This window comes from Orcinus orca, chromosome 9 (assembly GCF_937001465.1).
Source record: "Orcinus orca chromosome 9, mOrcOrc1.1, whole genome shotgun sequence".
NCBI lineage: Eukaryota > Metazoa > Chordata > Mammalia > Artiodactyla > Delphinidae > Orcinus > Orcinus orca.
Window position 1 is genome coordinate 91178281 of NC_064567.1, and position 24046 is coordinate 91202326.

Sequence of the window (24046 nt, forward strand, 5' to 3'; positions counted from 1 at the left end):
ATGATATTATCCAACTCTCACTGTTGGAGGAACATCTACGTGTCAGGTGCTAAACTAGTGACCTGGATTATTTCCAAGCCCTTGCCAGAAACTTTGAAGGTAATTATTGTTAATCCCATTTTACATTTATGGCAACTGGGGCTCAGATGTCACAAGGCCACTGTGCAGCATAAGGAGGAAGGTGGCCCTGTTTTTGATCACAATAAGCAGCTTCCTTTTCCTAAGTATAAAAATTCAATTATCTGAATGGAAACTGAAAGAGAGAAAATGACCATGTAATATCGGTATTTTAACAGCTTTGGCTGTAGTCTCTTTCAGGATCAGTAGATTACAGTGTCCATCAGTCAACAAATCAATGACTCAGAATTTACTGGGCATGTATTATTCACCCAGTTCTGTGCTGGGTGCCATGGAACACAAAAGAAACAGCTATTTGTTTGGCCTGCAGGGCACTGAGAATGTAATTAGCTGCTAATAGGAATACAGTCAAACTCAGAGAAAATAACCATTCCTGTGATTTTTTTCTGAGAAAGGTAAAAAAGGTACATCTATCTCCAAGACATGCATATCTGTCTGTCTGTCTATCTATCTATCGCCATATATATCCATATCCATATATAATTATACACATTATAATTTGAAGCATGCTTCAGAGTGAGCACTTTGCGTGTGGACATAATTCTGTGATAATGAAGGGCAGACGAGAAATTACTGGCTTCCTCTGTTCCTCAGGTCTTCCTCTGACAGATCCGAGCTCACATCTAGAGGCACAGTGGAAGCCTGAGCTCCCATGTTCACTCTGCACAAGGAGAAAACTCAATGCTGTTGCCCACACACACGCCCATCACAGAAGGATGCCTGGACTACTGTGTAATGTACGCCTCACCCAGCACCAGTCTGTGTGAACCAGGACGGCAGGAGCCATATCTACTGCCTGCATCATCGTATCCCCCAGACCCAGAACAGAGCCAGACATCTAGCGAGGACTCAGCTATATTTACCAGCTGAATGAAGGAGGAAACTAGTACATGCATTCTACACACACAGATAGAAATATTCCTGGAAAGATGAAGTTCACAGACCATAGTGTATATCTCTATCTATGTATCTATCTATCATGTATCTGTTTACCTATCTATCTACCTATCATCTATAAATCATCTGTTTACCTATTATCTATCATCTATCTATCTATATCTGTTTACCTATCAGTTATCTATCATCTGTCTACCTATCTATCTATCATCATCTATCTGTTTATCTATCATCTATCTATCTATATCTGTTTACCTATCAGTTAACTATCTATCATTTGTCTATCTATCTATCTATCATCATCTATCATCTATCTGTTTACCTATCAGCTATCATCTATGTATCTATGTATCTATCTATCTATCATCAATCTATCTATAGTTGTTGGTTTAAATTGGTCCTGACAAGTCAACTTAAGTTTGGTGAAATGTTCAAAAAACAAAACACAAAAGTAGTTCCTCAAATAATGGGTCAGTGTTTCACCTTCCAGGATTCTAAAATTATTCTAAAAATTCTAAAATTCTAAAAATATCTACCTCGATCTTTTCCCCATTTATTTGTTTTGGAAACAATGTTAACCCTAAATTTAATTACACTGCATTATTTCTTTAAAAATAATAGGGAAAAAAGACATTGGTTCACTTCACATCATTGGAGCAAAATATAGGAGCAGACAGAAATTTAGAGAAAGTTAGAAGGGATTCTCTGCAAGAAAATAAAATAAATGTAGGTAAAAATCATCTTTATCTGGTTTTGACCTAATTCTCTGATATATTTCTAAACAAATATTGATTTTTTTTCTAAAGAAAAATTTCAGTACTTATATAACATGGAAACGTCTGGAGAAGAGGTAGCAAGTGTTGGTTTTTAAAACGTATCCTGCAGATATACTGGTAAAATTTGGTGCTGTAGGGAAAAACTAAAAACAATATAAGCTAGGTGGGGAATGAGACAACAAACAAAAATGTAATAATTAAACTTTTCTTGGGAGCCCGAGGTTTCTTTGTGAACTGCTGCTCAAATTTCCTGTTTTCGAAATTACATTTGCCTCTTTTTTTTTTTTTAACAAAACACCACAAATTTCACCTCATACGAAATGCATTCTGTCAAGACTGGAAATAATAACCGTGTGGTGACATTTCGGCAGCAAAAATGATGACCTCAAAAGGTCACATCAACCCCATCGTGACCGATGACAGCCACAGCCAACCTTCTAATTAATGCTCGGGACACGGTGTGGATTTCCATCCCTTTACAACTAAATATCACACATCTAGCAACAGAAGAGAGATTTCTTTAGAAAAAATAACCCTAATATTATCTCAATTATGACCAGAAAAAAGAAGCTATAAACCTACATTAAGAGAACAAAAACACATTTTATCTGAGATTATTTTCTTAAGTAGAAGGGTGGACTTGGGGGGAGAACTGACTTTATCCAAGTGTGTCCATTTTAAAACATGAAAAGTAGCCACTTCGGATGAGTATTAGGCAAATCAAACTGCTGGAAACTGCCTTCTCTTACTATTATTTTTTAGTCCATTTGAGGGTGGAGAAATCAACTGCTTGAACTTTTTCTTCTCAGAGAGGATGACTCACATGGTCAGCTCAGGACCTGCTGTTCTTAATCATCTCTGCATCTCAGCAGGTGCCTGAATCCTTCATAAGATTCTCCAAACTGCCTTGCATTTCACAAGGAATCTAAATTTTCTATTCTCTAAAGTTCACATAAGCTTTAGGAGACAAGCATTTTCAGAATGAAGAATTCTTCCAGGGACTTCCCTGGTGGTCCAGTGGTTAAGAATCTGCCTTCCAATGCAGGGGAAGCGGGTTTGATCCCTGGTCAGTGACCTAAGATCCCACATGCGGCGGGGCAACTACTGAGCCTGTGTGCTCTGGAGCCCACGCACCACAGCTAGAGAAAAGCCCGCGTACCGCAACGAAGATCCCACGTGCCACAACTAAGACCCGACGCAGCCAAATGAATAAATATTCTTTTTAAAAAAAGAATTCTTCCAAACATCTCCTTACCCAACATGAGGGAAGCCCGTTCTAGTAATGGTTGATGCTTATACCATACAGTTTGCTAAATATTTTTAACACCACCTTGATTTAAAAGATTATAATTCTTTTATAAATCTTTATATATGTAGTAGGTACGACACAGTAGGTACTTGATAATGGGTAGCTACTCAGATTCTTCATTGGAAAACCAATGAACTTAGACTTTGAGAAAACAAAACCTACTTATATAAGTTTGTTAAAGTAAGGATGGGTATGAGAGGTTATGTGGTCACGGCCATCAGAGGATCAATGTTCGAGCCTGTATTTAACACATGAGCTTGTCTATTTCACATCTCCACCCTACTGTCAAACCCAGAATACCTTTGCTCAAAACCATGGGCGTTGATGTCATTAAGCCTTACACTGAATAGTCTGGGGCACTGAATCAACTGGGTTTAAAAACACTGGTATACACTACTGTATATAAAATAGATAACTGCTATATAGCATAGGTAACTGTACTCAATACTCTGTAATGACCTATATGGGAACAGAATCTAAAAAAGAGTGGATACATGTGTATGTATAACTGATTCACTTTGCTGTACAGCAGAAAGTAACACACACACACATTGTAAATCAACTCTACTCCAATAAAAATTAATTTTAAAAAAAGCACTGGTAAAGATGGAGTCTGTGCTGCTCTTCAAAATAGAAATTTGATGACAACCTTTCAGAACTGAAGCCATTTCTAAATCAATATCTGAACCTAATCAATATCTTTCTAACTCCCTAGCATGGTCCATATTCTTTTTTAAATCAATTTTCTTCTTAATTGTAACAGCATTCGAACAATCAATTGTCTCCTTCCCTTCCTTTGTTATTTAAATCATCCTAAGCTGAGTGGAGAGATCTGACACCAAATGAAAATGCTCCGTCTGCACTGAGTTACTAAGATCACCTGCGAATCTGGGAATGAGAGTTAAGAAGAAAAATCCCGGACACTGGAGCCCAGCACCTCAGCACTTCCCAGTCTACAATCTGTGCAAACAGCCTTTTTAGGAGGGACTCAGTCTAGCAGAACACAGTCTTGTTTTCCTTACAAAACTTGGTCCAACTGTGTACCTTTACATGGAAAATACGATCATTTTTCTTGAGTAATTCTTAATTTGTATTTTGCGTCACTATCTTGCCCTATTATTTATTTTTTCTACTCTGTTAATAAATAATACATTTGACAGATGACCTACCCTTTTCCCAGTAAAACAACCTAGGGCACTGACAGCAAAAATATAGCTTTTATTTCTCTAGTTATCTCACCTAGGCAATGTTATTTTGGGAATAGGGAGATTGGTCTACCTCTTCTTTTTTTTTTTTTTTTTGCGTTACGCGGGCCTCTCACTGTTGTGGCCTCTCCCGCTGCGGAGCACAGGCTCCGGACGCACAGGCTCAGCGGCCATGGCTCACGGGCCCAGCCGCTCCGCAGCATGTGGGATCTTCCTGGACTGGGGCACGAACCCGCGTCCCCTGCATCGGCAGGCAGACTCTCAACCACTGCGCCACCAGGGAAGCCTGGTCTCTCTCTTTGTACAGATTCTGGGAAGGCTGTAGGGTACCCTGATTGAAATTCTTAGGAGATATTTTAACTGCATTTCATAAGTAAACTATTGTTCACTCTCCCTGGGAAACTTTGGTACACTTCCCTGGTAAATTTTCCTTGGTATCATTCTACACTTTCACATGTGTTAACTTATCCAATTCAATAGGGTGCATATAGAGCCGATCCCGGTTTTCGATGTGGTGTGGTGTGTGGCTGAAAGGAGCAGGTTAGAGAAGGGTTCCAGGCAGACAAATGAGTCTCCACTCTTGCACAAAATACATCCTCAAGCTCTCCTGTGCTATAACAGCCAGCACCAGACTTGATTTTGAGCAAATAGTTGTTCCCATAGAAGTCTTTATAGATTCAAGGATTTCTAATATAGGATTTCAGTCCCTCCTGGGGCCTTCACCAACCTACAAAACTAATATTGTAAGAAATCAATGTGTAGACACAACCAACAAGGTGATTACCCTTCTGTCTATCATCTGCAGGTTAGTCCCTAATGGAAGGCCCATCTCCAGCCATCACAGGTGGGCGGAGCATTAACAAGTCTGGTTATCTGTGAGTTATTACAACCTATTGACCATGAATGGGAGAGTTATCAGAAAGAATCAAGGCACCCTTTTTTGAGAACCAAGCCTGTGGCTACATGACAGTGTAAGAGCAGGTCTCTGGATATCTTCCTTAAAAAAAAAACAATATGCAGTTTCCCTGTCAAAGGAGTAAAGGCCATTTGAACCTGGGGAGCCATGACAGATACGCAGGTGATTTGGTCCAAGTGAAGCATGAATGAGAAGGGAGAAATGGGATGATGAGATGAGCACAGCTAATGGCAGGAGAGGCGGGGGGAGGGTGGAAGGGAGGTGGCGCTCACCTCCGCCCCCTCCACTGGCTCCTCAGCCTGGGTGTCAAGTCCAAGGTCCAGCCCGGCAGCAGGTGGTACAGCAGCTGGGGGCTCCTCTGCTTTCGGCTCTGTGGGCGGAGCCTGTTCAGGTTCAGCCTTTGATGGTTTGAGGATTAGAGGAAAAAGATTCAACAAGTGAATAGATAACATGACGGAATACTGGACAATTACGATTTTCTTCGTCATCCTACAGGCAATTAGCTTCATTAAATCTGTGCTGGAAAAAACCTGCACATTAGGCATGATGGGTCTTTACACAACTGAAAAGTCTAGGAATAAACTCTCATTAAGCTTCACATTACCATCACCAAGCACTGTTATATCCCTTGAAGTTGGGCAAAAAGACTTACCATTTTGGCTACTCATTTTACTTACTTTCAACATTCTGAGTATTCACTTCCTTAGGTCATCTATAAGAGATCCTGAAACGGTACTTTCTACTACTGAGCAGAGAGAGGAGAGATCCTAGGAGCTCCCACCTTTGGAAATTGGAAGGAGTAGGGAAGAGCTCATGGAAACACAATTCTGGGACCTCCCCACTCTGTTGATATGCAATGCAACCAAAAAAATGAGGGGCCATCCCAATACTCAGATCAAAACGCATTAAGGTGCATGAAAAGGTCATATGAAGTTACTGCGCAACTGCCCCAGCTGGGAGGAGTAGATCCAACCACCTGGCAAGGAGACACCACAGTCATAGATACTTTGCTGCCTTACATTTTGTTCGTTCCCTTATTCCACTTTCCCCTCCAACAAAATCCTTAGCCATCAGTTTTTTGTGTTTTTTTTTCATATAATAAACTAATTCTTTAGGGAACCACAGGCGGTATTCTCTGTGGTACCAGTTAGACTCTTCTACTTGTGTGGATAAGAGTGAGGTCTTTTCTTCCCACTGTGACCCCTACACACAGACACCCTCCTGATTCCAATTATATGCTGAATCAAGCCTCTGGCATCTCTTACCTCCAGATTTTTTGAGTTTTAAAATTAGCATGATTAAATAACAACAGGCTATGAAAAACAGCACAGCCGATGCAAGTTACCACGGCTACTGAAATTGTTTCCTCTCTTTTGATTTATAGATTAATGTAAACACACTACTTAGCATGACTATTTCACTAAATGGATGGCCACTGTAGGGCACTTTAAGATCATTTTCTATTAGGGCATTTAAGCCATAAGAAAGTTTAAAAGCGTTTTCCTAGAGGAGTACGGAGTCTCCAATAAATACTTCCTTTGGAGGAATCAGTAACTTCCGTCAGACATTCGCCATACGCAATCAAAAGCCATCTCTAGCTCTCCCATATGTCCACTGAAGCTGGTGCACATGGCAAGCTGCGTGGGGAAGTGATGGAGAAGTTATGCTGAGATTATAGAAAATAACGATAGCCTGCTGTTGGATAAATACGCAAAATATTTGTCTTGTGCCCTCCGCCAAAACCTCCACTGTGACGCATACCAAGGTCATACCACCCTTCTCTTGAAAGGGCTTCATAAAATGAAAGGACACTTAGGGAGATAAATGTACAGAGGTTTGATATTTTTATGGGCTTTTATAACCTTTAAGGGGTGATCAGACACAATTTTTAAGAAAGAATGAGATAAAATTCACTCTCATCTACTCTCAGGAGTCCTTTATGGGGAAAGATTTCACTTGTATTGTTCAAAAGGAATTATCTTCATAATGGACTGAGTTTTCCTTGCAGCAAAGAGCTACTGTAAGCTCTCAGAGTATGATCTAACCATTTTGGAAGTCGAGGTGATTTGCTACGAGAGAATGGTATCAGATGACCTACACAACAAGGATAGGAAGGGTAATTTGACAAAGAGCAAGAAACCCATAGGCTGATGGCTGTCCCCCGGCGAGCTGAGTCTGCAATGGAGGATGAGGGGTCAAGAGAAGTTTCAAAACGTGTATCAAATAAATATATCTGTGCACATTAAGAAAAAACCCAGAAAACCAAACACAGAGATAACTTAAAATGAAAACATATTTGCATCAGAGGCTGGGTTTCTTGGAAGTGCGAGGAAATTCTGAAGTTTTACATATGGCGAGAATAACTAGGGTGATTTCATGAATAAGTCCAATGGCGTCTCCTTGCTGAGGTCAGACAATGACTCAATGGAAGCAAAGTATGAAGGGGAGGAGAGACGGGTTATGTCCTACGAGTCACAACATTTTTCTCTATTTATAATATCACACCGAATATTATAATATAGCATTACACACTTAACAACTTAAATTCTAGGGGGTCAAATGGAACTCACTGAATGATGAGTAAGGCTGAAGCGTGACAGCATGTTTGCACATAAAATCAGCTACTCAACTCCAGAAATAGAAACCACTTTCCTAATTCTTCTAAGATAATGTAAAATTGAAAATGTTTTGTCAAGATAGAAAGAAAAACAAAGGTAAATTGTGAACAACATCTTGTAGAAAGATCTCAGAGTAGTCCTGTAGGAATTGTGCCCTGTTTCAACCACTTTTTTTTCTATAAGAAGCCTCCCTTGACAAGCATTGCAAGTGGGTTGATACCATGCCACACCCATCTGGGAGCACTGGTAAGGACTTGCTATTGTTTGCTGGAGTAGAGACCATTATACATTCAGAGGAGACGTATACTCTATATTTATTACTGACAGCAGGATGCCACAATGGTTTAACTCTGAGACTCAGAAATGGAATTGTTTTAGAACAAAACGAGTAGTGTAACTTTGGTGCACATGTTCCGGCATCCTCTGTGATAAGCTAGAAAGAAGGTCAATGCAGAGGAAGAAGAGATGGGTTGGGAGAATGGAGTTAAGGGTCTAGTCACATTCCAATATGGCGACTACCTTATGATCCTGCTTCTCCAAACTGGGGAGAGCTAATTTATTGAGAACTTCAAAGGGCCATGGAGGCAACCCTGAGCCCAGGGCAGGGTTTGCAGATTCAAAAAGGTTTAAACTTGTACACAAGGGATGTCCCGTGGGGCCATAAGATGCAGACTGGGGAGATGTGCAGTTGACTACCAACTGCAGCCTCCACCTTGCTCAGACCAGTCAATGAACCCATGTTGGGACACTGCCCTGCTCCCGGGAAGATCCCATATAATCACAGCTCAGTGGGAGAGGGTCACTGCGATTCCCAGTTCCCCACAGGGCAACCCTAGCAGCATCTACAATGCTGGGAATGACGAAGCTAAGTTCCCCAATGGAAAGAAGGTGCAAGAAGTCTGCTTCAGAGAACACATAAAAAGAGAAGGGGAGGGCAGGCAATGGAAGCTCCTAGAACCAGCTGTAGGGGGTAGAGAGATGTTCAGAGAAACTTAAAAACCACTGGATTCTATGCCAGGAATTTGCAACAGTAATAGGTGTGAATTTAATGATGACCCATTGCCTTTTCGTTTATACCAGGGTCCCTCCGTTTTTCTTAACCCATTCTCAACTGGTAATTAAAAATCTCATCCTCCAGCACCAGTATAACATTTACTCCATCAGCACCCCAGACTGAAAACCACCAATGACCATGAAATGGAGGTCTCTCTGGCTCCATTATTAACATCAATATAATCTGAATTTTAAACATTGAAATCTTTACTTGCAGGCCTCACAGGCTCCACCTTTTTATCTGGTTACCCAAAAGGCAAAAATACAACCACCTCCAGACAAGATGCTAGAGAAACACTTGCCTTTGAAAAATATCAAATTAGCCTTGAAGACAAACTTCCCGGAGCAGAAATCCTTTCTTAGAAGTGAAATCACCTGAAAGGAAAAAGTCCTTCTCCTTAAACCCAATTCTAAGTTTCCAAAACGAAAGCCAGAAGCTGGGATAATCCTATGCCATTCCCACGGGAAAACCAGTGTGCTACACATAACCATGAACTAATCCTCAAAGAGCCCAAACCCCCTGTAGTGTAGCACTGGGAAGCTCTCAGTGATGTCACTCAAGGTCTCTTCATTCAACTTGACGAGTAAGCTGCTGCTAAAAACGTTTCCCATGATAACTGAGTTTGTAAGAATCTCCTCTAACCCCCAGAGTAACCCTTCTGCCTCCTCACTCCCCAGCTAAGCTTTTCTCTCATCTCATTTGACAGTAAAGTAGGAATCCTACCTCTACTGTGCATTACTTCCTTCTACAACTCACAAAATGAAGGGAGGACATGAGAAATGAGGTAGCTTCCGGTTCAAGGAAAAGCAAGGATCTACTTTCAAGCATGAATTCTCGAGGCAACTTCATCGTCAGTCCCGTAGCATAAGGTACAGTCACTCAGAAACACCCATGTACAGGTTCGTTCCCTGGTCCGGGAAGATCCCACATGCCGGGGAGCAACTAAGCCCGTGCGCCACAACTACTGAGCCCGCACGCCTAGAGCCCGTGCTCCACAACAAGAGAAGCCACCGCAATGAGAAGCCCGCACACCGCAACGAAGAGTAGCACCCGCTCACTGCAACTAGAGAAAGCCCGCGCGCAGCAACGAAGACCCAACGCAGCCAGATAAATAAATAAATTTATTTTTTTTAATTAAAAAAAAAAAAGAAACACCCATGTCCTTGATGGATAGACTGTGTTCCACTGAAGCCCGTAATTAAGAGACTGATTTTTGCTGGGATCACTGTGCCTTTATAAACAGAAGCAGCCACATTCAAAGTCACACTGAGATTTTTCGGAAGCTCTCCTTCTCATTTTCTAGAAAAGAGGGGGCTACAGAAACCACACGCTGGATTTCAGGCTCTAAATAACCTACAAAGATCAACCTTGGATCTTTTGGTGGTAACTAACAACATCCCCAAAACACAAACCAAAATCAGCTTACCAAGTTACAGATCATATCCTGGTCTGTCTGCATCGTGAATAATGTAGTGTCCTGCGGCTGAAAATTGGGAATAAAGTAGAATATTCAAAATTATTAGGGTTTCAGGTAATTTGCCAAAAAAGCAACAACAAAGGTATCATATAAATTAGCTCGCATGAATTGTGTCAATAAATACATTATAAAGTTCTTTTAGTCTCTTTTTATTTAAATCAGAAAAGCAAAACATGCAGAGATAATTTTTTGCCAGCAGTTATTCTACATAGAAACCTGAGCTAGCAGAATTCAATGATCTGATGAGAGACATTACGTAAAGGGCAGTGTCTTCAGAGGCATCTTTGGTCTGCAGCTGCTCCTCCGGACATCAACATCAAGTTAGAATTTGATGGATCTAAGCTACAAATTTAAACGTTTTAAAATGTTGGAACCTTAATCTTACTATATCACTGAAGTGTGACTTCTATGAGTTAATTATGAACCATAACTTAAAAACTGTATACAATATATTCATTCAGGATACGAATCCTAAAAAAATCAAGGTGGAGGAAATCTCAGGGAACAGTGATCTCTAGGAGAATCTTCATCAGGTAGCCAGACTTATACCCTCCAAACAGGAGACTGAAAGAATCTTTCCTGGGTAATCTGACCAAAGAAATCCCCAAAGAATTAAACATCAACGGTTCCCCAACAGAAAAGATGAGCCAGTGACATCTGGTTAAAGATGGTGGATTGAACACAGGCAATTACCTCCAGAATCCAAACTAAATAACAATAAGAAAATTAATTTTTAAAGGCATAAACCCATAAGGGTAAAAAGAATGGGAACAAAAACAACATTAACAAAATTCTGAAACTGAAAAGCAAATGAACGAACAGTAGGTAACTTGGGGAACCAAAAACATCTGTACCTTAAGTTGATGTAAGAAATGCCAAAAAGCAAGCCAATTTATTACTCATAAATCCCAATGGATCAAGAATTAGAAAGATGGGGACCACAGGAAATGGAAATTAGGATGCTGCTAAAGACAGAGGAACTGGTTGGAAGTCTATTAAAAAGTACTTAGACCTGGAGATACTCTCATCTACCTGAAAACCAAGCAATACCCTTTCCACCCCCGACTTGAGATTATTTTCAGAGGCTGAAACAGAGGGTCTCTGGACTGGGGGGCACACAGGCATGTTAGGAAAGCAGCAGGATTAAATGAAAATTTACATAATAAATATTTAGACATGGGCTCCTCCTCTCCCAACTTCTTCCCCATTCAACTCCCATTACACTGGCAGCCAGGCTTGTACCCCTGCACCCCTGCACATATCCAGACAGGAGACCAGAAGAGTCTTCCCAGGGAAATATGACCAGCTCAAGAAAAAAAAAAAAAGCCTAAAGAATCTGACACTAGGAATTCCTCAACAGGAAAGAGAATCCTACAACAGAATCCTACAACAATACCCATAGTCAATGAGCTCTACCTACTTGTACAAGTCTCTCAGCTTTTCAGTGTCCCCCTCTTATGAAATACGAGGAGACAGCCAAGATTAACAAACATTTAAGAAAAGTTTCAAATATTAAAGGGAGACCGAATAGGTTTAATAAAGTGGAAGAAACAAAGACTTTACAGGGGGGAAAAGACCTTTGAAAATTATTATTATTAATACCCTTGGAAATATAATGGAAGATGCTGTATTCATGACACAAGAAGAGGATGTTATTAAAAACCAAATAGTCAGTAAACAAAAAGAGCTCTTGGAAATTAAAAAAATATATAGAAGTGAAAAATCTGTTGGAAGAGTTGGAAAGCAGAGAAAGAGAAAAGGGAAAAGCAAAGAAAAAGAATTAATTAGAAGAAAAGCTGAAGAAGCCAGCATATGAAAAAGAGAAGGGTTACAGAATGAGAAAACAAAAGAAAGCAAAAGAAATCATCAGGAAGAAAAAGTCCCCCAAACTGAAAGACACAGTCTTTAGATTAAAAGGGCCCAGTACAATGTATGAAAATAGACTCAGACCACAGTACATCATTGTAAAATCCTAGAGTCACTGGGGTATAAAGATTACACAGACTTCCAGAAAGAAAGAGAAAAAGAAGGTGGGAGGGGTACATAAGGGAGCAGAGAGAGAGAGAAAGAGAGAGGGTTTCTTACAAGAGATCAAGAATCAAAATGACAATTTCTCAGTGGCAAGGCTAGGAGGTAGAATCGGGTGGAGGAATGGCTCCAAAATTCTAAAGGAAAACAGTTTACAACTTGTAATATAATATCCAAGCTTACAGTCCATTATGTACATGGGAACACAAATATTTTCAAACAGAGAAGGTCACAAATACATGCTTCTTGTGCACACCTTTCTCAGCAAGCTACTGGAGGATGTGCTCTACCCAAATGAGGAATTTAGCCCCAAATGAGGACAATCTGTGTCCTGAAAAGAGTGGATGGACAGAAGACAGGTGAGGCAATCCCCACAGTAGACGTGATGGGAGACCCTGTGACAATAGCCGTAGCAGCAAGTTGTAGCCATGGAATCCCCAGGTCAGGCTGGAGCCATCCAGAAGGATAGCTTCAACCTTCAGGAGGATGAAACTTAAAGAATGTTTAATGTTTTAAACAAAACGAGAGGAGATTTCTATAACCACAGAGTATGGGGTTGAATTAGTAATAAGTACCTAGAAAACTAAGCAAACAAACCAACATGCTAACAAACAAGACCCTACAATTATTTCCTCAAAGGAAAAAAAACGTTGGCATAAAAGGAAATGTAAACTTCATGACTTGAGCACTAAGAGCGTCTATAGCATCGTGATAATACCACCAATGATTGGCTGGCTGGCTATGACATCAGTGGAAGGACAGGAAGCAGAGAGAGATGTGAACTGTGGCCACAGCAGGTTGAAAGCGCTTTAAGTCCTCATCTTCCAGAGAGATAAGTCCATAGCTAATGCTTCGGAAATCAAGAAGGAGCATTAGAAGAAAGTCATGCACACATATGGGGGTGAAATCAGAGAATCTGCTACAAGGCGTGAAAGTATTTTCCTCTAAGAAGCAGGAAATCAGGGGATGTAAGATGGTCTGAAGTTTTTAAATTAAAAAAAATACCTTATAAAATGTTGTTACTCTTTAAACTATGTGCATTTATAAGTGATAAATACAAACTTAAAAAATAAGAAATGAATTCTCATGACCCGATCTTTCAAAGGAGTTCTCTTCTATGGAAGAGACATGTTATCATCTCTCTGTGCGTTTGTGTGTTATCTGTATTTGGGTGTAGGTGTGTGAGTCAGTGGGTCTTCTCTTTTTATAGGTAACATGGGGGAAAGTAGTCAAACTTTTAAATAGAGAAATTCTGAATGTTAAAATTCAAAATTGTTCATGTCTCATAGTCTGAGAAAAAGCACTCATCACAGACAAGCAGATATTTGAAGTCTCCCTTGAAGAGGTTTTCAGAACTTATTCCATGAACTTGACAGCCACGTGGCCTGCCTTTCACATGGGTTACACCGTCCATCTGTTGGGACATATACAGTGAATGGGACAGTCCACTGTGTGGCACGTCTTATTGGTCAGAGCCAACCTACAGTTTCTGATCTTCCAGTGGCTCCTTCCTGAAGAACCACTGAAGAAATAAGGTTCCGTGTAGTATGACTCTTAGATAAATATTTAGAAGGAGACTCCTAAAAATCTCTTATATTGTCTGAAGATCCATCTCATTAGTTCAAAACAATCCTATCTCCTCTTTTCCAACAGCTGAACCTAGGAGATCTCTCAGATAAAGACAACTTCTCATTTCTAGTGGAGGCGTCATCAGAATTCCATGGTAGAGCTAATAATATTAACAAGAGCTAACTAGAGTCAAGGAGCACTTAGTACGTGCTAGGCTGCTGGGCTAAATCTCTACGTTCACATTTCATTTAATCTTCACAACAACGCTGCAACATTGCTCCTATTACTGTTTCCATTACTGAATTCACAAGAAGTGGGCTCAAATTTTATGCTGACGTACTTAAACATTATGCTATCCCAGCAAGCAGAGGTCCACATTTTTCAGATTTGCATCATTCTTAACAGATGGATTTTGCCAGCAAATTGATTTCTTACCTGGGTGAATCCATTAAATGGACCTCCAGAAGCCTAAAGAGAAATGGGAATCAGAGTACGTTATTTTTTTCATTACTTTTGTAGGATTGGTAAATGTCTACTAGACAGGTGGGAAAGTAAAAACCACTGCAAATTTTAAAATAATACAAAAGGCTGCTGTGCATGAAAATGCTTAGGAAATGGAAAAGGCCATCCTGTATTATTTTAAATAGGCTGACAAAAAAAAGAACAACATTATTTTTACAATTATTGCTGGTATGTGGCTCAGGGCTAACCAAAGCCCACTTTCTCAACAATGAGAACATGATTCCAGACAAGAGCCATGAGTGGTTAAATAGCTCGTTTTTTTAGCCATCCATAGAATCTGGAAGCATTTCCAGTATTTCTCTAAATACATCATTTTGATGAACAGCTATTATGAGATTTTATAGCTTCCATGGGCCTGGGTAGAAACATTTCATGTGTTTTTACTGGGGTGGAACCACTTTAGGAACAGTAAATCTGTCTGTTTTATATATATATTTAGTGCTTGAACAATAAAAGTGAAAGTAGAAAGAATAAATACAGTAAATAGGATGGCAAAGTAGACACTCATTAGTTTCCAACACCATCATTCTGCTTTTTGTGTTGTTGTTCCGGGGGATTTTTGTTTGTTTGTTTTGTCAACCTATTTTGTGTTTGGTTTGCACAGATTTCAAGAGGTACATGACAATCTGTCAAGGAGATGAAGCAGATCTTGGAGAAGATAGTGATGGATGATGAAGTCGGTGAGAAACATTAGGAAAAACAGAACCTACAAGTCTTTGGCTAGTCTATACTACATACTGGGGTAAGTACCTCTTCTTTATCAGCCTCTATTTCTTGGTACAACAATCCATATCTCTGGTTAGCAATTTCATCTTCAGATAAATCTGAGTTGTTGGTGTCATTGTCTTGGGGACTAGTGGAACTCTCGGTGCTAACATTCTGGGAGGTTCCCATAACCAATGGTCTAGCTATCTCTTGACTCTGTTCCCCACGGCTAGCAATGGCTTGTTCCCCACATACCTCTGCTAGTAAGTCCACCTCCAGCCCTTTCTTGCTCCCAACTGTGTCTAAATGTTCCCAGCAATTATCTAAGCCTCCCATATCTCTGATAGGCCAGTGATTAATAGAATCAAGGCAACTGGCAAATCCACTTGCTTGGCCATCTGGTATACCAGAGAATTCCAATATATCCGTATTATTCACTGCTGAATCCAAGCTTGGCTGCCAGATTTGACCTGGATCTGTCCCCCAAGAGTCTGGTTTTGCAATTTTGGGCAAGTTAATGGTATGGCTACAGTTCCCAGTCACTGTACTTTCAGGTTCCTCTATTAATGAATCTTCAGCCTTACACAAACACCGATCTCTTCTGTTTGTGTTAGTTCCCAGAGCACAATTAAGATCTGTCCTAGACTGAGCTGCTGCTTCATGTTTTATCGATAAAACAACAGACTGATTTCCATCTCTGTTGCTTCCAGGCGCATGTAACACAGCCTCACACTGCATCTCTTCAGCATCTGCACTGCCCTGTGCTGAGTGATACATTTTATCATGGTTAGGAGGGTCGATTACATTTTTCTTTATGTTTTTTCCAGCTAAGAACAATTCCTCTGTGCTGGCATCTTCAGGATTAGATACAGAGTCAGTACGGAGAGGCAGATTCAAAATATCTGTGTGATTGGCAGGGTTAGCTCCAGATCCCTCTATAATTTCACAATTATTTATTACTACTTGAATCCCTTCATCTAGTCCTTGGTCTCTGTCACTCAACTCATCTGCTCTGTCTACACTTTCCATGTCTTTTTCAAATATGTCAATTTTCTCAAGATACTTTTCATTGGTCTTTACACTTTCCTTGTACCCAGCACTTAGATCTTTCTTAGTTTCCTCTTCATTGCTTTTTAAGGTCTCCTGGTCTTGCTTTCCTACTGTCTTAAAAAGATCTACTACTCTGTTTCCTGTACATCCTCTCTCTTCAAATTCCTCTGTCCCTCCTAGGGCCTTGACACCAAGAGCTCCAGCCTCTACCTTTTCATATGTCTCCACACCTGCCCAGACAGAATCTTCTATCTTCTGTTTTCCTTCTTCTTCTTCTGACTTTTTAACATCTTCTTGACTTTCTTTGACCAGGCCACCAGTTTCCATGGCTGGTATCTCTGAGTCGGGTAGATGGCAAGGATGCTCCAACTCCAAACAAGCAGCACCAGGCATGGGATTTGGGGGCATTTGTTCTTCTCCACGTGGAGCAGCTGCCCCCAGAACATGCTCACCCTGTCCAGCTACAGTGTGCCAGCCAGCAGCAGGAAGTATCCCGGTGGAAAATCCCAGTTCCTGCTCTGCTTTGGAGAGACATGCAGAGTCTTCCTGCGACCCACCTTGGGTAATTTCCTGGCTGACACTGTCTGTACTAGCATCAGGGCCCCAAATAATTGCACCTAAATCAATCTGAGATCTTTGAATTTCTTCGGTCAACCCACTGTCTGGAGGTTCCTCCATGATCAGGTTACACAGGGAAAGACTTTTTGAAGAATCAGTCTTTAGAGTGTGCAGAAAAGCAAAGGAAAAAAAAAAAAAAACATAAGATGAAATAGATCATGGTAAGATTTGATGAAAAACACAAAGCTCTTCAGTAGGGTAGCACCAGTTACACAAAGCTAGAAAGTATTTAAATTAAATGGTTTAAGGCTAAATCTGTGACTAACAATGCCATGAGAAAAAAAAAAGAGCTCATTCTAGATAATATACCACATATACAATGCATATTAAGTACCGAAAAAATCCAGAATTTTCTGGATATTTACCTACCGGTTGTACCAAATCAGTGCTTGTCTATATGAGTAAAAAAAAGAAGAAGAAGAAATAAGCATAATCATAAGGCAAGAGAAGAAAATTCCATAGCACATTAAAATCCCAGGCTGTTCAAAGTCAACATACTGCTGAAGACTTTGGCTTTTATTGGTTTGATATTAAGTTTTGCAACTTGTTTTATAATAGGAATGAGTTTTGTTCCACTATTGCTAAGACTACACAATTGAAACATGAAAAATGCCTCTGTCATTTACTAATACCAACAAGGACGTTTTACGGCTATTACATGACTTTTGCTTTAGCAGACTCTGAAATGAAAAGTTTCAAAGAAGCAAGCCTGAGGAGACCAGGATAAGATCAAGCATTAGCAGCCAGAGAATCACACAGCATCATGTGCTCTGATACAGTGTCAGAATAAAATCTTTCCCAAACTCATCCTGCCCTTGGTTCTGCCTTTGAAGTGGTGTTTGCATGGAAGATGATCCGACAGACTAACCACTCTGCCTGCCTGAAGGATTTTCCTCTTGTTCTCCCCGCAACCTAGAAGACTTGTCTGCACACAAAGAAATAACACTGAGGAGATAAGATCAAGAAATGTCAGCTATTATGCCCAGGGAGCTTCCGTCTTACAATCTTGTCATCTTTACCATTCCTAGCAGGTCTGTCCTCTGAATTAGTCAGCGTTCCTTCTAGATGGTACTTTTAGCCTCTCTATACCCTTCCCAGCTAGGGAACGTAAGGTGTGGAATAGCTCCAACTAAACATATGAAATATTGGAATAACCAAAATTAGCGTTGTCCTCCTAATCTTTAAAAAAAATTAACACAAAGTTGAGGCTAGAATTTTCCAGTGTTCTGAATGTCAATCCATGTATCCCTTTTTGCGAATATCCAAGTAAAACCAGCTCCCTAGAAAAGATGTTTTCGTTCAACATTTTTTAGCTCTTCTCTTGAGAGCTTTCCACGATGCTTTAAGCTCCTGTGGAAGGGAAGGGGGTAGTCATCTTTCTGTTTTAAGGGAAGAAAGTAGCAATGTCGCCTCAAAAGATCAGGCTCATGAATAGTTAAATCTACCCAACTTTCCTGTTGCTGTCTCACTAAAAAAGAAGAAAATGTGAACTCAAGTTGATTTCTTAAGACCACGTGACCAAGGGCTTCTCTAAGAAAGGGGTAGACCATGGTCCTACCCCAAGGGATGTGAGGCTCTATGTGGGTGCAGTCATTTTCTTAATTGCACAGATGTCACCACCACAACTGCCTGTTTGTGTTTTATTCTGAAGTCTAAATTCCGGAAGTATTCATCCTTGTACATCAGAGTAGCTGAATACATAACATGAGCAGTAATATCTACCTTGTATTGACACATGCTAGACATTGGGCTAAATATTCTACAAATACTATCTCTAATCTTCACACAACCCTCTGAGGTCGGCGTCATTACCCTTATTTTACAGATGAGAATAACTGAGGCTTAAAGAGTTTTAGTAGAAGTTGCTCAAAGTCATATTGTTGGAAGAACTAGAGTCTAGACTCAAATCCAGGACTGTGTGACTCTGAGGTTCAAATCCTCATTGACTAATAAGCTTCACTGAAAATAAAAATGAAAAAATGGTTCCCTGTGTCGAGTAGCTCGTCCTTCACATTTTCTCATCCATACTTTTTGTGTATTCTATAAGCAATAACAAATAAGCATGCCTTCACTACAAAATTTCCTCTGGCCACCGATAATCACAGGAGGATGCATAAAAGGCGAAACACTGAATTCCTGCTCACCCAGGAGTCTGGCACTGACATTCTTTTCCTCACCTTTGTTTCCATGTGCAGGTAAATGCTTAGAAATCATGAGGGAGCTGATGATTGTTCTAGGGGACTACGTTGTCATCAAAAAACATCTGGGTCTTCTTTCCATCACAGATGAAATAAAATATAACAAGGTTCCCAAGTGTCTAGCAATCCAGATACACCAAAATACAGAGTTCTTAGTTCTCTTACCGTCCATAGGTCCCAGGGCAATGTCTGAAAGCAAACAGAGAAACAAAAATACCATTAACAGACAAATCCCCAGCATGTCAAAAACACGGAGGTGACAAAAGTTCTTGAAATAAAATCATAAACATTTCAGGAACACTTCGTACGGCACTGTCCAACAGAACTTTCTTTGGTGATGAAAATGTTCCATATCTGTGCTGTCCAATACAGCAGCCACTAGTCACATGTGCTACTGAACACTTGAAATGTGCAAGTGGAACAGAACCAAATTTTAATTTTACATTCTTCTATTTAATTTAGATTTAAAATGTCCACGTGTGGCTAGTGGCTACCATATTGGATAGCATAGGTCTAGTCAATCTGCTTTTTGCTCTGTGAGTGAAAACTATATCTGAACTGTGATGAATGGGTTTACATTAACACACACACACACAGACATACACACAATTAAAATGAAGTAAACAAGATGTCCAGAAATTAGAGTTTATCACATCTTTGAGGAAATGCAGGTCCTAACCATTGCTAATGCTCTTTCCTCTCCCCACCCCGCCTTACCAAATTCAAGACGATGACCTGTTAATGGTAAATGAATTCCAGAAAAATAGTTCTTCAGTATGTTGAATTAGACGATAAAACACAGCTCGATTAATTGGCAATCGTGCAAATTAGCAGGGTGCCCCCTAAGACATGGGTGAATTACACTTACTACTGGCATTTTAATTATGAAGCTTATTGATCCTGGGGAATGAATCCAGATGGTTTAAATAACTTGCACTGTGTGGGGAAAGTGGGGGACACTTTCTTATTTCTTTTGTGACTCAGAATTACAGCTAAGACTACCTCCTTTTCTGCTCATGTCTTTGTGACTAGAATAGATCCATGTTTGAGCACTTATTTTGAATCTCTAAATGTGAACAGAAAATTAAGAGAGCCTGGTACTCACATCTGAAGAACAGGACACTTTCCAGACGGGATTATGGATGTCTGGTTTGGGTTCTGTACTACACAGAAGATGGGCCCTGTGGTTCCAGCTGAAACCTCCCCCCACCGCAGTTGGTCCAGACCTCCTCTAATGGTCCCACCCTGCAGCTCTGGGCAGCCTGGTCGGTCTCTGGGTTAGCACCCACTTGTAGAACGACTAAGTGTAGAACAGCTCCACTGAAAGCCAGTTATTGGTACTTGGACTCCTTCTCCACCTTATATGCATTTTCTGATTCTCCAAATGGTTGATGCTTTCTTGCTTCACAGCCCCTTAAGAATCACAGCTCCTAGAAGCTCCTACACATCCCTGCATAATGCAGACAGAACAGGTATTTTCTCCAAAGGAAGGCAGCAACGGGAAACGTGTTTATCACTCCTTCCGATCATGAAAGGATGTGTTAGCTCGTGTGGACACTGCAGACATCACAAGGTGAGGTGTTCTGTGAGCAGCAAGAACGCAAATTAAAACATGGGGTCAGATGGCTAAGATGAGTCCGGATTACAGAGCCTGCCCTACCCCTAGAATGCTATTTAGATCAAGTTTAGCTGTTAGAGTCCAGGTCTGGTTAACTGCATGCACCTATATAAACAGGAGTCAGAATGCATTATTAGTTGAAGATCGAATCCCACATTGTAGAGATGAAGTAGCTGGGATTAAGCTGCATATTTATGCTGGGAAATGGCTGAAGTGGATGACTAGTATGAAAGCTGTTGGCCATAAACATCACATGTCTCATCTGCTTGGAATATGGAAATATATTCTAAAATAACAGCCACTGGGGTCTTGTTCACTGTAAACTCAAACTTCACAGAACGTGGCAGCAATTCACAATCTGACTGTATCTGCAAACTGTCTTCACAGATGTCTAATAAAGCAAAACTCTGGATCTCAAAATAAAATAAAATAAAACACGGGGTCAGGCGATGGGGAAGGGAGAGCATTTTGAGTGAAGGGGAGAGAAGGTAGCAGATTCTAACAGCTCTGTGCCTTTTGTTATCTCAGCCTAAACGTTTCTTCTTAGCCAAAGAGGAGAGATGTGGTTAGCGCTGGATCACAGGACAACTCTGCGGTGAGGTGACTCAATTACAGCCACTGGGAAGTCAGAGCAGTTAATCACCTGGCCCGAGGGAAGGATAGAGGGGCACACACAGCTTGCCCTGATGGCAGTAATACATTTCCTCCAGAAACTGAGACCTTTGAAGATATCACCAAGGGTATTTTTTGTTTGTTTGTTGAATTCTGAAAGAATCTCTTAGCCTTAATTTCCATGATTCATGGCTTCTTTTAATCATGAATTGATAGAGAAGAGGTTTCTCTCCTGAGTCAGACTTGCAGACAGAAATGCTGTGGTATCTCACCCCCTGATCATCTCAGCAGCCACTGGGGAAACTTTCTTCCTGCCACTGAAGTAATAAATGTTGGAGGGGAAGGCAGAAGAAGTCCCTTGAATTCTGCTGGCTTTCTATACAATGGGAAAGCCCTGGAAAGGAGATGTTCTGAATGATACGTACATTCATTTTCTGCTTTGCTTGGCCACCAGGATAGAATCGTCAAACTTGCTGACAATGACTACATCAGCATTTTCCAAAGTGAGTTTTACAGGCCATTCCCATGAATGTTAAGACCGTTTCATTAAAACAGATTTCTGGGGTCAAACAAATTTGGGAAACCCTAAGTTAAACAAATCTAAACAGTTTTTTTAAATTGTAGGACTTCTTGGAGCCCTTAATATTCTAAGGCACATCACGAATATCTTAAAAGGGAATTAATAGAACTTCCTGAAACGTTCATCTAAGAGACCCATTTTTATTTTTGTTTGCAAAGTACCTTTCCGACTAGTGTCTAACCTACTTAACTGCCTGCTTTGTTGATGTCTCAGATTTTTATTTTTATTTTATTCCAATATCACAACCTGGAGGCCTGCAGAAATCCAATCACATTCTGGAACAAAATGTGGAGTAAAGAGGAGTTTTATTTATTGAGGGTCACAGTGAGCTGTCCGTGCCCCAGGTTTACTGTATCAAGAAGGCTTCATGACCAGGAAGTTGAGCTGGGTCTCACTTCCTAAGCTGAGTTTTGCAATACACCGTGATTCATTGATTTGAAGTACATGGTAGCATCCTTGGATTTTTTCCCAAACTCAAATGTGAGGCCCCGACCACATCAAAACTACTGACATAAACAATTTCCGGGTAGCAAAAATTCTGAGTTAACTTCCTTCCATGAGCAGAGACAACTGTGAAGTAGCTATATTCCAGAGGAATCACCCACAGGTCATGACAGCATCCACCACCAGTATCCCTCTGATAGACAATGAGATCATAATAACTACTGAAATGGGGAAAATGTTGAGGAGGAGGAAGTCGTGAGCAGGGGTAAGCTTGGATAAGCAAGGCCAGCTCTGCATCAAGCCATGATCAAGAACACACAGGCCGTCATCACCATCATCAAGTTCAGAACTATCAATACTGCAAACAAATTCCTTTTGGGGCAAAATCTCATGGTGATTTGAAACATGCCTTAATTTGCAAAGTATGAGGAAGGAAAGTAGAGAAAACAGTAAGACGATTAAACCCCAAGCCCAAAGAAACAGTCTTATTTCAGGAAGCCATAAAATGTATCATCCAACCCTGGACACTTCCGAGTACAAATGTGGTTCTGTGGATTACCATTCTGAGACGGAGGATTCCTGGCAAACTGGAATGTATGTTATCCCAGCTCTGCGGGTAGAGAAAGCTAATGGTAGGGGAGGTTGAGAATAATTGACAGTGATCAAGTCCTCTTTCTACCCTCCCTTCCCATTAGGAAATATTCGTCAACTGAAAAGAAAAGTCAACAGTCACGTGAAAGGGAGAGGGGTCAGCGGAATGCCTTACTGAGCTTGTTAAAGTTTATGAAATATCAGCCCCAAACATCCAAAAATCCACTTGGTACCTGCGACATCGGTGAGTGGGTTACTCCAGCAGAACCCGCAGAGGGCATGTCGGGCTTGAAAGGATCAAAGTCCAGATCCAACAAGGTCTCCTCTTTCTTCACCTCAGGGACTTCATTCTGTTAAAACAAAACAAACATGCACGAGCTTGAATCTGATCAGACTTCATGAGCTATTCCATGTATAACCCTCCAATTTCAGCTGATACCCCAAAGCACGCTTTGATAATTTACCACTTAGCTGGCTCATCCATGGGCTCCCAGAGTCACTACTTATGTATGATGAGAGGCGAAATAACCACCTCCAGCCAAGTACCACCTAAGATGCTCAGGTACATGGTCCAGGCTCCAGTTCTTATCCTTTGTTCAGCTCCAAGTCCAGGCAACAAAGAGAATGTCTGAGAAATGTATCCTAAAGCCACCAAGATCCAAGGAATCTCCTTCTCTGCCAGCTCGGAAAACTCAGGTCAAGATTTACAGAGGAACAAGTAGATAAGGTGGGCTAAGGCTTGGACCCGTTACAGTTACCCACTGCTGTGATGCCCCCTAGGAAGCTAAGATTTAAAAAGTAAGGGGGACTTCCCTGGTGGCGCAATGGTTTAGAATCCGCCTGCCAATGCAAGGGACACAGGTTCGAGCCCTGGTCTGGGACGACGCCACATGCCGCAGAGCAACTAAGCCTGTGAGCCACAACTACTGAGCCTGTGCTCTAGAGCCTGCGAGCCACAATGACTGAAGCCCGTGTGCCTAGAGCCCGTGCTCCGCAACAAGAGAAGCCACCGCAATGAGAAGCCTGTGCACCGCAACGAAGAGTAGCCCCGGCTGGCCGCAACTAGAGAAAACCCACGTGCAGCAACGAAGATCCAACGCAGCCAATAAATAAATAAATTT

The 24046-nt window shown here is 40.9% G+C and overlaps 1 protein-coding gene across 2 annotated transcripts in view; it reads right to left on the reverse strand.

Annotated features, from left to right (window-relative positions):
• AMPH (amphiphysin) overlaps nucleotides 1-24046 on the reverse strand; it is a 191699-nt gene that overhangs the window by 20209 nt on the left and 147444 nt on the right. The window contains exons 13-18 of one of the 2 annotated variants that reach the window (XM_049714914.1): nucleotides 23159-23275; nucleotides 19246-19269; nucleotides 17252-17275; nucleotides 14423-14455; nucleotides 10340-10396; nucleotides 5514-5639 (exon numbers count right to left, since the gene is read on the reverse strand). In XM_049714914.1, coding sequence (XP_049570871.1) covers nucleotides 5514-5639; nucleotides 10340-10396; nucleotides 14423-14455; nucleotides 17252-17275; nucleotides 19246-19269; nucleotides 23159-23275 — 381 coding nt within the window. The remainder of the gene's footprint in view (nucleotides 1-5513; nucleotides 5640-10339; nucleotides 10397-14422; nucleotides 14456-17251; nucleotides 17276-19245; nucleotides 19270-23158; nucleotides 23276-24046) is intronic. The other variant, XM_049714915.1, reaches the window with a different exon arrangement.